Genomic DNA, 15,989 nt, shown 5'->3' with positions numbered 1-15,989 from the left:
AAGAAAATTGATGTTCTGCAAGAAAAAATATTTCTGTTTCAGAATTCAATTTTCATTCATCATGGAGTAGGCAGTTAACACTTTAATTGCTCCAATTWAAAAAAACAATCTTACCACAATTCAGTAAGTGAAGCTGKCTGTATTTATAGCTGATAAATTCTTGTTTCTATTACATCTGGACAGTAAATATGTCTCCTTAAAAGTTTTAAGTATAGCTTGAGAGKGTTTAGTTAACTTGTAATTTACTCTTTTTTTTTTGTGTTCTTATCAAACATCCAATATTACCATTAAGAGAAAAAGTATTTTCTCTAGATTCAATTTTCCAAGTTTAGTTGCAGGAGTGGGTCCAGGRTATAAAAAACCTTGTTTCTGTAATTACATGAACACATTCCATTTTCAATTATTAGAGAATTACAAGGGGAAAAGTTGTTAGCAGTATTCTTGTTATTCTTGTTTCTTTATGCCTTGATTTCTTGCTTGTCTGCTTGACTTTTTTTTTTCTGTTTTCTTTGCTTGATTGACTTTGACCATAATAAAACTTATGCTTGTTCTTTGCTTGTTTGACTTTGACCATAATAATAAACCATAATAATAAACCTTATTGTTCTATTCAAGTCACTTGTGCTTTTTCCTTGGATGAAGTTTATATTTTTTCTGCTGACTCCAGTACCTCTCTTCTCTCCTCCTTCCCTAATCTAATTAGAAGAAAAAAAAAAAATTGTGATGAATCTCAAAGGGCAGAAGAGAAAAGCTCCAAAGCAGCCTGCGACACTTCACCCGCTTCTGGGGGTGCGGTTTCACGAGGGAATTGATCACTGCACTATTTCCATTATCTTTTGCTGGAAACTCAGCAGAGTTTTCAGCTGAATCAGAAACCTGATTTACTGGCATCATTTAGAGGCAGCAGAAGGAAGGCGGAAGTTGTGCAGCTGCAAGCAGGGGACCAGGGTTGYTCCTTCCAGCAGCACCATGACCCCCAGGCCAGGACAGCACTGAAATGCCACCCTGTGTCCTTGCTTCTCTCTGACCACTTACTTCCTSTTTTCTACCTCCTTTTCCACCTGTCTTGCTATTTCCAACTCTACATTCAATGAATAACACAGGATTTTACTTCTTTCATCTCTTACATTAGCAGAGGACTTTTTTAAGCCCCTTGGATTAAGACTCAGACAAAGTGGAAATACAGGACTACCCTAATTCTCACCATAAAGAACAGGAGCAGTCAGGATTCCAGGGTTTTCTTTTTCCTTTATTTTTCATTTTATTTTTCTCTAAGGCAGTGGAGTGGTAACATGGCCTAGATCCTAGACTTCCATTATAAAATATTACAATGCCTTAGCTTTACACAGGGYTTTTCTACAAGATAATAATTAAAATTGCAGTCTTACATTATGGAGGAAACAAATCTAACCCTACAAATATATTTTAAGACCTTTCTTTTGTATTTGTGTGTCTATATATACATATATATACACACACACACACACACATGAATATGTTTATACAGACAGCTAAAATGCAGACATATTTATAGAAATGAAAATATGATCTGCAGGAGCTCGTGGTTTTTTATTATTTTTCTCTAAGGCACATCAACTAAAATATGTTTCTCAATTTAATCATAATCTTCATACTAAAAGAATAGGCTATGACATATTTGACATACATGTAAGTTGGTATACATATACTGCATCTATTCAGTACAATTATTTACATGTGATTTATTTTAATGTAACCTGCTCTTCAGTTATAAAATTCATATACAACATATGACTATTAAATCACTGCGGTTTCATACAAATCTGGAATGTAATTATCTGCTTATTCTTTCTGCCTGGTAAAACACCTATTTTTGAGTAGGAAATCATTTAAACAAAAAATTAAAAATGTTTAGCRGTCAGACAAGCTTGGAATTTCAGTTAAAGCAATTTAGTAGTAGTTTCTGTCTTTTTGTCCTTTTTCTTTAATAAAAAGAAGGTTGTRCTGCCTGTAAGACAAACTACTGCTAACAATCCAAAGACTAGTAACAATATTGTTGAAACACCAAATTCCACATTAGAARTAGGAGAGTCCATTGGAGGAATAAACATTACTGCCTGTGCAATGTTAGATAGCTCAGAGTGATGAGAGACTTCATCAATGGCCCGTATAGCTACRTAGATGATGCTGATGTTTCCTGCTGTAAAGGCTTCTGGTTTAAATGCAAACATTTCTTTGTAACCCGCAAGCTCAGGTGAGAGACTGGAGGCATTCACAAAAGTAGTCCTATAGAAGTTGTCCCGTAACTCCAGAGGAGTTTCACTTGTTCTGATTTCATAACCTGCAGCTGAAAATACAAGTATTAAAWTATATTTTCATCTGTGTGTTAGCTATCATTAAAACTTCTGATTTCTCTTTAAAACACTTATTAACTTATTATTGGTTTCATTAGCCAGTTCAGCTAGCGGGAAAGATAAATACAGCACGGTAGATAGATCTGAAAAAAGTTATTTTTGCTACCTAAGCTGACTGCTTGGATCATTCTGATAATGATTTCTCACTGTGATACAGTATTGAAATGAACAGATCATCGTGAACCCCACTAAAGTCTCATAGTATTCCTGACTTCACTGAATTTCACCTGCCACTAAGTGAAATGTAATTCTGTATTTGATCAAAATCTGATGTGCTTATTTCCAGTCTCTTTGCATTCATACAGTATTTCCTTCTCTTCAATTTGGCATCAATTTTGATTTTTTTTTTTCAAAAAATACTTTGGCTACTTAATTCTGTTTAAAATTTATGCAAGAATAACAGGAGCAAAGCCTGGAGCCACTGTAGTCGATAACACAACCCCCAGTGGTGTCAGTGAGAYGAAGTGCATTACAGGTATTGTGTTGTGTATGCGTATCACACTCTATTACCATCATGACACACTTAACCCATTTATAATTAACAAACATTTGTTTCGTAATGAAGAATAAGAAATGTTGAGTCTTCAGTTACTAGTAGAAAGTCTAGAACCATTATTTTGCACACACAAAATGTGAGCTGACATTTATAAAGGTGCTTCTGGATGCAAAAAAAAAATGTGGAAATTAATTTAAAATGCTGATGGAAAATTTACTCATTTTGCATTTTCTCCTTGGGCAGGAGACAGGCAAACAAGCCAAGAAACCTACCTTGGCCTTTGTCAAAATCATCTCCTGGTGCTGTCCATGATAATACAACTTTATTGTCTTCTATTCTGGCATCAAGGTCAATAATTTTGCATGGTGGAAACACATCAGCATAAGGTCCCACTGGAACCGCAGATATTATAAAGGAGCCTCCTGCAGATGTTCTGTGGAAACCACCTCTTTGGATTTGAAGATCATTTCTAATAATTGAGGGTCTTGATGGGTTCATCTTGATTTTACCTGAAGCATTTTTAAAAAATGTTGATCAGTCTTAAGTATTTGCATAATATTGTACTCTGCAGATGACCTGAGCTTCATTTCATTTCCATTGCTTTCAATCCAAAAAATCCAGTAATCTAAATTAAGTAATTTCCAGAGCAGTTATGTACTTAACGCAGTTTCAAGAGAATTACTAAGATTAATATTAAAGTGAACTGTGATTTGTTACAAAATCATTGCAGAACTTCATTTAGAGAGATTCAATAGTTCTTTTAAGTTCAATTAAGAACTCAATTCAATTTAATTTAAGATGATTCATTATAGTTACTCAAGTTACCAAACCTACAGCTGTTCTTTTCACAGACAAAACCTACATCCTTATGCCTTACTGGCCGCTCATGTCTATAGGTATTACATAGATAACTGCTGTATTAGTGGTTTACAGTCTGCTCTAACATTGTTCTGAGGAATAGATATTTATTCTTGTGTTGAAGGGAAACAACTACATTCAGTGTTTGAAAAGCATTTAAAACTAAGTATCTCCTCAATGGGATATCATTGACCTGATGCTACTGTTAGCATTTGCAAAGGGACTTGAAGTATGCAGGCGCTGGACTAAATAACTGTGTGCTTTTCTGCATGTTCCTTTGCCTTACCATTCTCCACATAACCCGGTATATACATGGCGTGGCTCCACGACATTGCCCTTTGGGGTACGATAGTTCTGTTAGCGCTAGCGTGGACATGGACTTTCAGGCTGTATCTGCCATTCCCGGGGAAAGAAAACAAGTACTTTGAATAGATACCATCATTCTTGACAATGTCAGAACCTAGATATAAAAGAAGGTATAATTTAACAAAGCAAAAGCAAGCAGATTGGTGTGCTTGTGGAAGCCTTCTAGATTCGTCTGTGGACACCAGAATGTAGAAGCAGTAAGCATATTTTTCCCTGACTTGCAATCAATCTGTGCAGCTCTTCTGATTTTGATGATCTGTTAAAAGTGTTGAAGAAGATTTCAGTCTGAAATTAAGATGTCTTTTCATTGTGTGTTAACTGAAAGAATAGCTAATTTCTTAGCAAAATCATCTGTTATTTTATGATAGAGCAGAAGAAGAGTTTCCTTATATCCTTAAAACCCTTCCTTGGAAACACATGCAAAAGTTTCTTCAARTACATTATTCATTTACTATAACCACCATCACAAATTACTGGCAACACATCATTATTGGTAATCTTAACCTAATAAAAATTCTGAGGCATAAAGTACAGGTTGTTCCTGTACACCAGGGAATCCAAATAGTTGAAAAGACAGCTTCCATTATAAAACAGCTTGTGGTATATTTTAAAAGTTAGCATGAATCTCAAAGAATCCTAAAGCACAAGTGAATGGAGCTTGGCAAAACAAGCCTGCTGCCCCAGGAGTTTGGGTGAAACAGGGCCCCTGCATRTGGACCTCTGAAGTGCTTGGTTTTACTTCCTGAAAAGCACTTCTCAAATATGGACYCATTCTCCCAAGGGATCACTTTAATGTTAATTAAAGTGATTAATGTTAATTACCTCTGTGTAAGAATTATTTCCACCCTTGCGGGTTTCTGTCATGAAAATGAAACAAAAATTACATCAAGTATATAAAATATGTGTTTGTGCAAAAAGTAGATTCATTACAGCAGTCTTCTGATATTGTTTTGAAATTCAGTATAGAAATACATTTTATCAAAATAGTATGAAAAATTACCAAAATAACTGGATAATTTGCTGCTCTATTAACAAAATGATGGGCTCTGGAAAACAGACTGTGCTCAGCCTTGCCTTCTGGGCCTGCTTACTACTGAAAACATTTTAAGTTATTGAGCTTTAAAGGCTTCATCCTCTAATGTGCTGAACTTGATCAGTTTGATTAGTGTGAATAGCAACTGATATCTTAAATTAACAGTTAAGTGATAACTAATTGATACGCAGCACATTTCTGATTACTGGCATTTACTGGATTATTGGCTCTGTGCATTTAAATTTATACTCATAATTGATTTACCAAGTGAGAAAATATCTAGAAATAACCCCAATAATCTCAGGTGCACTCATGCACATTACCACTGAGYCATGGCTACTCTGTCTCAGTGCATTACATTACAGAGTACTCAGTAAAGACTGCAGTTGGATGAGACCTTTAATTTAAYTTTCTAGATATTTTCAAATTTATTTCAGGAGTCTTATTACCTGCTCCGTTGTCAAAAAGTTCCAAGGAAACTGGATCTCCATTCTGTGGACTGATAATGGCAGTCACATTTGCTCCAAGAATAGGAGAAAACCCTTGACTAACTTGTACATAGACAACCATTGGATTGGGATAGTCATTTATATCTTTGCTCACATGGGCTTTCACAGCCACCGCAGGTATAGTTGAATTTGCTGCTCGAGAAGTCACCATCATTGTTAGAACTTGAGGAGATGGGTGAATATTCGTCAGGGTGTATATCCATTCCCCTGTCTGGAAAGAAGAATTCAGCCCTTTTAAAATGAAATAACTCTCTTTTGGATAATTTAATTTAAGCTTATTTAAATTCTAATAGCCTGTTTAAACTAAGTAATGCTTAGTTACTTATTAACTGAGTAGCTTTGTTTCTGTCAATGGGAATACTCATAAATATAACTCWGCATGAAAAACTTTTGCAATTTGACCTCCAGACTGTGGTTCTGAAACCATTCCCTATGAGACTTCCTTAATTTCCGTGGACTACTTAAGTGATTAAAGATTACTTTCATGAAGGGCCTTCTTGTGGCATTGAAAAAAATCTGCAACTCTATTTTCCTACTTTCTGGACACTCAAAAAAATTAGAAATGTATGTAATTTTAATATAAAACAAACACTGGAGTTCACTAACAACAGTGATGAGTTTACTAAATTAAGCAGGAATCCCTTTTGTAAGTAGTTCAGAAGGCCTTAATGTAGTCCACATACCTTGCTTTTGTTTGGAAGTGCTATAAATCTATACTTCACAGAAGTCAAGGTACTAGTTTTGGTTAATATTTCTGGTTTCTTCCTCACTAATTTCCATTGGTGAAAAAGATTCCCCCAAACTCTTCAAATGGCAAAGTGATGTAAAAATTATCCTAAAAAGAGAAAGGATTCTAAAGCAAAATTCTTGGGGCTGAGTAAGCAGTTGTAGTTCAGACTTTTGGCAAAATTTTAAAAACTTTTCTAATAGAATTTAGATCTCAGCATCTGAAAGTTCAGTGTATTTGGTCTTTTTCATAATGGTAGGTAACACCATTATGAACATTTTCATTGTTACAAGAATAGTGAATAATGAGTTGAACCAGATGTAAATGAGAAATAAATAAAATTTATACATTTAGATATTGTTCCAGATCCATCACTTCATGTATCTTCATCTATGTACATGTAGCATAAATTTCCATGTTTAAATTCAGATGGAATAGAAAGCAACCTAAAGCTGCTCTGGATGAGAAGATATTGGACACGACCTGTACCTCCTGCACACATCTCATGCAACCTGTCCCCTCTGTGTTAAACCGGTGCATCTGATTTAGCTAATTTAGGTCTGCTTACTGCAGTTTTAAGTTAGATGCATAACTTGCTAGACCTCGAGTCAAATCTATGGCACCTTTTATCCAACAAACCTTTAGAATAAAGTTTGTATGTACAATACAGTAATTTTGAGTGGGACGTTACAGATGAAACAACAGCTCTGTGATGTCATGTATTGCTTAATGTGATAACAGAAAATTGAGTTTCTGGCTACTAACAGGATTCAGAAATTTGGAAATGAGTTTTAAATGAAGTGAAAAGAGGTAGAGAGAAAACCTTAMGGTAGTGCTCTTGAACCTAGCAGGAAATTGCTTTGCACACTGATAGCATGGAGCAGCAGAACAGCATTATCTCATGATTGTACTTACCTTTAATAGAATGCAAACAATGAACAATTAAGATGCTTTTCCACACCTAGCAAGTAAAAAGAGATCTTAAATCTTACCTCTGCAATTCCTGGAATCTGAAGACGAGCTACATGGAAAACTGAATCAATGTCAAAGTCCTTGTTGGTGTAACTTTTCCCACTGGGATCAGACAGTGTGATCTCCRGAGCTCCAGACGTCTGCCAAGTGGCTACAAAGAATGTTTCTCTTCCCACTGTGCTGTCAATAGTCACTGTCCTACGCAGTTCCTTGTACCTGCCAATACTGTCACTAGCACTTTCAATCTATGAAAAAGAAAAAACCATCAGTTCTGAAAATCACATATGCTTACAAAGAAAGGCATTAATTCTCATTTTAAATTATCAAATCTGACAAAAAGCCCCCAAACATGTATTTCTTTCTTTCTATATACCTATTTTTAACTTTCATCTTCTGTAATGGTTTTGGCCTTCATTGTCCTATTTACTTGCACAGATTACCAGATTTTAGTAACAGCTCCATTGAATGGTGGAAATAACCATGAGTCCCTGCCTTGGTTCAGGTTAAAAATGCAACAGCATTGAAAAAGGCTTGCATATTCTGTTACCCAGTTGGATTTTAGGTAAATTACTGCTATTTGTCAAATTAYAGAAAAAATAATCAGCCTATCAACCTGCAACAAAAGGAAATGGGACTATAAATCAAGCTGAATGGTCACTGGGAGAAAATAATATAACAGCTAGGAAAATTTGCTAAGTACTGGTTTTATCAAAACAAACAAACAAACCAAAAAAACCCACTGTGCTTATAAGACAAACCTGAATAGAGTGATTGAAAGTATCTCCACTTCTAGACAAAATTCCACTAAAAACATCCAGTAAGTCACTGAAGTCCAGTCTTTCTGGGACAAAAAACTTCAGCCCTCCTGAAGCAGAGCAAAGATTTTATTTCAAATGCAGTTATTCCATACTACACATGATATGGTCTTTGAATTAGATTCCCAGGATGTAAGTCATGCCACAAAACCCACAGTAGTATTAGGAAGGGAGGACAGCCTCCTCCCCTACCTGCAGACACTAACCCTCTTGTTAGTAAACGTTCTCTCATCAGCCTCAAACTGCCTCTTGAATTAAAATGACAACATGAGCTTACTACTCTGTAATGACTTTTTAAAAATAAGTTCACTTTGCTTTACAAAAACATCCTGATAGTGCTGCAAATCCACTACTACAATTCTAACCAAGTAGAACAGCCTGTCAAGTCAAAGACCTATCTAGGCCACCTGCATAAATGAAGATTATTTTCAAGACAAACACTCAAGGCCAGCTTTTGAAAAGTACCTATGCACACGAATGAGCTGTGCTCTTTATCCAAATGTATAAGAGGAACAAAAGAACAACTAGCAGACACATTTGAAAATTTGTGCCTCACTCTCCAGTTTTGACCCTCTAATACACATTAGTTTACAGAGYAAAATTTAGCCCTGTTCATACATGAATCTTTATTCTTACTTAAATGCTCATACGGGCTTTATAAAATAAGTTTTACTGAGGAATTCAGGGTAAATATAATGTAACCTACTGCTTTCAAACATTTCAGAGCAGTTTAAGCTCATTTTTAAACAGACCTTCAAATTTTAAATTACTTAGAAACCATACCTACTGAAAAATAGAGGTTACTACTGTAAGACCTAAGTATCTAACCAATTCAAGACAAAGGCAAAAGGCTAAAATTTTGCAATGAAATGTCTTTGTGCATTAAGAAATTACAAGCATTTCAAAAAAAGAACACCTAAGAATTTTGCAAGATAGGTATTGATGAAATATGTGAACACTTACAATAGAAACAGTGGCATGCATATTAGAAATTAACAACTCAAGACTAAGGATTAAGAAAAAGCTGCTTGTACACGGCAATTTCTCCTGTGAAATTCAGTCACTGAATGCAATTCTTACTGATTTTGCTACACCCAAGTATCTGTTAAAGTCTAGAATCTTGACAACTTTTGTTTAAATGAGTTCACCATATCATTGATTTTCATTCTGGTTTTAGATCTATGGATCCACTAGCATTACTGATTGGAGATGAAGATGTCTTCATAAGGAATTTTACTCTGTTGACACTACAGCTGCTTTTCTTAGGTAACTTTTGTGACCGCGAACTACATAGCTGAGGCTCACTTCTTGAAATTGTTCAAAAGAGAAATATATTGGCAAGTTCACAGTTTCACACAGGTACACGTACATTGTGCTTTACTAGATGTATCTGAGCTGAATGCTTTCAGGATTGGAGTCATAGTTTGTTCCAATACTTACCTGTCTCTTTGGAGAAATGTTCAATTTCTTTAGCAGCAGAAGACCCAACAGTAATTGTGTGAATGACTGATCCACTGTTAACCATATCAGAAAAACACTTCTTCATACTGTCTTGTCCACCTGTCACCAGTACAATTTCAGATCCATATGTACTTCCATCTTTCTTCCTGATTACCTGAGGCAGAAGGACCAGTATTAACAGAAGCAATAAATCTGACATGGAATTAACTCTGTCATTTTCTTCAAAAGAAAGATAATCAGGAAAGTCCATTGAAATTTAGTGACTGATTTTAGTTTTTGTTATTTTTATACCATAGTATACTATGATATTCTGTACTATGGTATTTCATATACTGTATATACTATACATTCTATACTATGATATTTTTATACCATAGTATACTGTGGTATAGAAATAGCAAAGAATAAAATCAGAATATGCTGCATATGTGTACTATGCAGATACCTTCTGCTTTACTTTCCTTCCCCTCAGGTATTTTTACAGACAAAATCCTCATGGCYTAAGGCTGAGACTACAAACTCTCACTAAAACAGAAAAACAATTAAAATCAGAGCAGAAAGAACATTTCTGCTTCCATATTTCTGCCTTGACATTCTGACAAAGGTTTTTGTCCACGTGGCAGATGAAATCCTGATTATGAACAGGCACCAGAACTGCTGAGTATGCCAACATCATTTTTGTTTTAAACRAAATGAAATGGCAATCTGGACAGTAGAAGTTAGGGCTTATATCGCTCATAAAAGTATGAACTTCTAAAGTTGTAAAGTTTAGAAATRTGTATCATTAGTTTTCTATGTGTATTTATATAAAATGTAAAACCATACAAAGATCATATAGTGTTATTTATAAAAGATGTAAAGATTTAATGGTGAATTTGGGTTATTTTTCTTTTCGTTATTACTAGGTGATTTGTGTGTAATAAGTACACTGGAAGAGTACTATAATTATTTTCAAACAATAAAATAATCAGCTGAAGATATTGAATGTGGCCCAGGAATAGAAATCCTCACAATGAAAACTGGAAATATCCACACAGGAGGTACAAACGGGACCAGGGCTCTCAACACGTCACCTCCAATGCCAGCTGCAGGCCTGCACAGACGTCAGCTCTCTCGCTCCCTGGAGCTGCAGGTAAGTGGGACGCAAGCTGCTTCCGAACATCGTCGCTCACGACCTGACGCACGTAAGCCTTGATCTCTGCCCTGTGACTGAACGTCACAATACCAACATAAGAATATTCTTCCACTATTTGCAGTAGATATAATTCTGCTGCTTGATGCAATCGTTTGATCCAGTTATCCTAAATATAAAAAGAGTAAAAAGCAAACAGTTTTGTAAGTGTATGCAATGAAAGCTGCAAAATATGCAGCAATAGCAATAGCTAAACTTCCTCTGCARAAATATCAACTGGTGAAAGAAAAAACTCATCTAAAAACTTTTTGCAAATTCCAATATTAATTTTGATTAAAATACAAAAGCTTAAATGTGCTCCTCAGCTTATTTCACTGAAGATGAATCCTAGAAAATCAAATGCACTGTAGACAAACTTCTCCATCTCTGTGTAGAGAAGTGCATCTCATCTACAGTGTCTGAAAACATAATCTAGAAAGGTAAAATGCAATAAAATRTATCTGAGTATGAACTTACCCCACTTACAGTCTTAGAAATGTCAAGCACTAAACATATCACTCTATCTCTCTTCTGCAGCAATGAGAAGGAAGGAGGAGTAATGTAGCTGCTGTTGGTCACTGGAGGGTTATTTTTAAAATCTGGGGAGTTTTTGATTACTTCCSATGTGCTTCTGTAATCACACATTCGATTCTGCAGGTTGGGTGCTTCTCTGTTATGGTTATGTTCATCGCAGAATTCAGCCACCTCAGATGGTAAGTAGACAAAAATCAAAAGTAAGCACCAAAGGAAAACCAGAAATAAAAACAGGGATAGGAATGAATCTTCACTGATGGTTCTTGCATATAAGTAGGACATTCACTATTACTAAGCTTATTTTTACATTGATATATATATATATATTACAGTGTATTTACTTAGATAAAAGTTGAAGCAAATGTAATATTTCCAGAGCAAGRATGATAAATTTGCATAGCATTGAAAGAAAATGTTTTTATTTGATTGTACTTACAGATGACAAGCTTTGCATATACATTATTGATGATACTGCAGTTTGATTCCTGTCATGAATAAATGTGCATCCTTCCTTGAAAAGGCCTGTTAGCTTATTAATAACACAGCTGCCTTCAGTACAGGAATTCTTTTCACAGACGTAGATGCCAGTAACATCAGAGGAGCACCTGGGGATAAGGCAGACTGTATTTCCCAGGTACAGCAAGAACATGAGGCTTTTGCACTGTGCTCTGCACTGGACCTATGCAAAGCATATCATTGTAGAAACATATGGATGTACGCTGCAACATGACACAATGAAAAAACACTCATTTTTTTACTTTCCAATCACTTTAGCGTATCAACTGAGAAGAAATGTTACAGTTACAGACGTGTGGCTGACACTGCAAGATGCTGCCAGGCCCTGGAAAGCTCTTAGCAGCTTCCTGGTTTCCTGAGGGCTCAGGGGCTCTTACAGCTCTGTGTCCTTACAGCTTTACTTCTCAGGGCCCCATTTGGCTGTAGGGCAGGGAGGGAAGCGACGGGTGTCCGGTGCACTCTGGCACTCAGCAGCAAAGCTGGGCAGCAGCAGGGCTGAAGGAATGAATCTGCAGTGGGAAAGGCCAAAGCGTGCAGGGTGCCCAGAGCTGGGAGTGKCAAGGTGAGAAACGGAGGCAATGCAGGGGCAAGGAGCATTTCACCATCGCTGCTGAGCCATCAATGAGACAAATGTGCAGAAATGGGTGTGCAGAGAATCACAGGAACCATTCATAAAGCAGGGAGGGTTTTTCATGACGAATCAAGTAAGGACTAAAGGAAAAAGAGGAATACATGAAGAGTTTATACAAACCAGGTTTGTGAAAGTCCACCGAAATGGGCACTGGGAAGGAATAAAATGCTGAATTACCTTGTAACCTTAACCTGGTTCCGCGCAGTTACATAAAAAGGTCTCTCGCTGTCATACTCATCAAAGACCCCCCAGCGAAGGTGGGCCCACTCGTGGACAAAGAGTCGGCCTGTGGGAGGAGGGAATTGCAAATACACAGCAGCAGTGGTCATTGCTTATGTCACTGCATGCCCAAGCAACCAGCAAGGTTAAACAGCAGACTGCCACGCAGCCATTAGCCCTTTATAGAATCAAGTAATTAGTTCTTGAAGCTATGTGTGACTAACTTTAAATACCAACATTTGAAAGTCTTAGCTTTTATGTGTTTTAATATTGGCTTCTATTTTCATAATGTGTTTGAGCTTCAATTCGGTCCATAGAAGATTATAATGAAATGCTGATTCTTTTTAATACAAACTTTTGTAAGAGTGAACCACACGCCAAATTGTAATTAAATATTTAAAATTTGGTGGTGGAATTAGCCACAATGAACCAGTGCTTCCTTGCTTAGGAACAAAAGGTTATCTTTATTTAACAAAGGCTTTGCACAGCACTCAACAGAGAAGTGTACAGAAAATGTACAGGAAAGGGCCAAACAATGCACTTTTCAGTATTCCTCAGTATTTTGCTATATACAACTGAAGAGAAAGCAGAAGAAAATAATGAATATTTACCTCGTGAGCCATAGATATCCATCAAATTATCATTTGCTAGGAAGTTAGGTGTGAAATGGATGTATTTTCCTGTCTGTCCACATGCTCCAGGTTGCAGGGTGTATGGGTCATCTCCATGTTTCCAGTAAGGAGGTGCCACAATGACATCTGCCTAAAAATACACAACAGTAACTTGATTAAGGGCTGAAATATTTTGTGGGTCATGCGCACTGTCCCATGTAAGACAGCCTAACCCGTGGCCAAGCTCCTAACTTCTGCAGAATGACTGCAGGTCCATTTCCCCGCAGCGTAATGAAGCCTTGAAGTGGGAGAATGCTGCACTTTCACTTCCATTAAGGATCTTGGCATATTAGGCTCATTCTTTTTCTGTTGTTTTCTCATGGCTGATGTTGGAGGACTATGCTGGWACAAAGTTTAAGCAAAGCAAGCTTTGCTCAGGGATCTCAGGTGGCCATCTGAGGAACCATCCTCATTTCTAAGTGCCTTTCAGGGGAAAAGAGGCTTTATTTTTTCTGATGACTAAAACCTTTTTGTAAGTTATTGTTGATATCATTACACAGTCTGTCAATAGAATATTTTTAGAATGTCTGCTACAAATATGCTGCTTATGGGGCTGGTCAGAAAGTACCAGTGCCTTTGCAAGTAGATAAAAGATGTATATTACTCCTCTTCTTATTTCCTGCATTTCAGCTACATAAAGTTTTTAACTAATAGGTAAAACAACCATTACGAAATAGCCTCTACTTCTATTATGCCTGTAGCAATGAGCTGTCTTTGCTGCTCTAGTTTCTTTCCATTTCTTGCCTGTCCTCCCTAACGAGGCTTTGAAACTCCACCTAGACTAGTATTACTGCTGTCCTCAGCACATTGTGAGCCAAGAGTTATTAAATGGATGACAGGTTAAGAAAGCATCAGGAAGAAAAACACTGGAGCTTGAAAGAAAAGATTTCTGATGTGTAATAAATAAGAAACCAAGTGGAAAAATAAAACCAAATATCAACAAGAATGTCTGCCAGTCACCAGATTTCTGCTGACAAGGCCCTTATCTATGTTTAACCTGATGCTCTTACAGCCCAGCACGCTCTTGTTCTTAACCTAATTCTTAACCTAGAGCATGGCCCCATGATTTTATTGACAAACATCATTAGCACACAACCCTCAGTATACAGGATAATTTTCTATAGTTCAGAACAGAGGGGGCTGCTACTGAGGTAGAACAGACTAGAATGAAATTTTCTGTAGTTAGAACAGAGGGGGTTGCTACTGAGGTAGAGCAGACTAGAAGGAAATTTTTGTGTTTGCAGACGCTCATTACTTGCATGTTTATTCCTTGCTCATGGAACACAATTTTGCCTTTTTTTAGGGACATTTTCACATGGTCATTTTTTATGTCACTTTTTAAAATCTCAGGTACATTTGGCTACACTAATAAATGTGTGTAAGAGCCCAGATCACGTTCCCTTCCTTAGGACACGCTTTGAGCTTTACCGTGTCATAGGACTCGTGCTTTGGTGCCTYGTAACCCTTCTCAGTCCACGTTGGGGGAATCAGGATCTTCACGCTCCTGAAATGGGCTCTGCCTCTCGTGGCGTTGAAGAGATGGAAAGAAGCTTCCGTGATCATCTCCTGGTATGCGGGCAAGGAAAGGAGCAGGTCACTTGCGTGCATGGCATGTTTGCTTAGTGAGCTGTGTTTTATTAGGGCACTTGCCGGTAAATTTCATAGAGAATGTACCAAGTGACCCGATAACGGCAGTGTAATGATTTCGCCTTTCAGGAAGCCTCTCGTTAATCTTTCTCCTCGCTTTTGGGCGTTGAGCATTTACGGCACTCGCTCCGCGGATCGATAAAACCAGTCACTGGCGGCCAGAGCAGCGCCCGGCCGCCCCCCGCCGCGGCCCTACCTGCAGCCTGGTGAGCAGCTCCGCGTCCTCGCCCACGCGGGGGTGCACGGCGGCCACCAGCCCCTTGTAGCCGCCGCCGCGCAGCACCACAGCCGCCTCTGCCGCGGCCGCCAGCAGCGCCAGCAGCGCGACCCCCGCCGCAGCGCCACGGGACATGGTGCCCCCGCGCCGGCCGTCCCGCCGTGCCTGGTGCTGCCCACACAGCCACGCGGGGCGGCTCCCTCTGCCCCGCCGCGGCCCCCCTGGCAGCGAGCCCTGGCCCGGCCTCCACAGCGGCACCTGGGGCCGAGCGGGGCACCGCACCGACGGGTAGCAGCAGGTTTGGGCAGTGGGGACTGCTGCTCGTGCTGTGGGTGCCCCGGCACTGCCACAGCATCCGCGGCTATCAGGAACTGAGCAGAGGTCTCATAAAGCCAAGAGCAGGCTTCCCTGAGCAGCCCAGCAGAGCATCTCGCTGCCACCCCACACAGAAGGCTTGGCCTTGGCTCCTTGTGTTCATTGCGGCCTCCACGCAGGGCTACAGCTGGCCTCACCACTCACTTCCATGCAGCTTCCCGCTCCCCCCCCCATGACACTGGGGAGCTGCCAGCCCCAGCATCATTGCAGGCACCAGCAGGGCTGGGGACCACCAGCTCTACTCGCTGCAGAGCAGGATTTCCCGGGCAGCAGCACTGCCACAATTCCTGCCTGTCTGTGCAATCTRTCACCAAGAAGGGCACTTTGGTCAGATAAAGAAACTCTTCCATGAGTTTCTTTAAAATWGAAGTTACATAC

At 38.5% G+C, this 15,989-nt stretch overlaps 1 protein-coding gene across 1 annotated transcript; it reads right to left on the bottom strand.

The window, feature by feature from the left end:
- Positions 1 to 1,919: 1,919 nt before the first annotated feature.
- CLCA2 (chloride channel accessory 2) lies at positions 1,920 to 15,371 on the bottom strand. Its single transcript, XM_026038021.1, has 14 exons — positions 15,216 to 15,371; positions 14,801 to 14,938; positions 13,313 to 13,463; positions 12,660 to 12,768; positions 11,772 to 11,940; positions 11,279 to 11,506; positions 10,704 to 10,931; positions 9,610 to 9,784; positions 8,113 to 8,219; positions 7,375 to 7,599; positions 5,596 to 5,866; positions 4,034 to 4,207; positions 3,162 to 3,398; positions 1,920 to 2,326 (listed from the first exon to the last, which is right to left on the bottom strand). Exons 1-14 carry the CDS (start codon positions 15,369 to 15,371, stop codon positions 1,920 to 1,922), a joined length of 2,775 nt encoding a protein of 924 aa, XP_025893806.1.
- Positions 15,372 to 15,989: the final 618 nt, after the last annotated feature.

This window comes from Nothoprocta perdicaria, unplaced genomic scaffold (genome assembly GCF_003342845.1).
Source record: "Nothoprocta perdicaria isolate Ctin4 unplaced genomic scaffold, notPer1 scaffold_20, whole genome shotgun sequence".
In the NCBI taxonomy this organism is placed as follows: domain Eukaryota; kingdom Metazoa; phylum Chordata; class Aves; order Tinamiformes; family Tinamidae; genus Nothoprocta; species Nothoprocta perdicaria.
The sequence above is the reverse complement of the archived record's forward strand: the minus strand, read 5'-3'. Positions and strand labels throughout refer to the sequence as shown.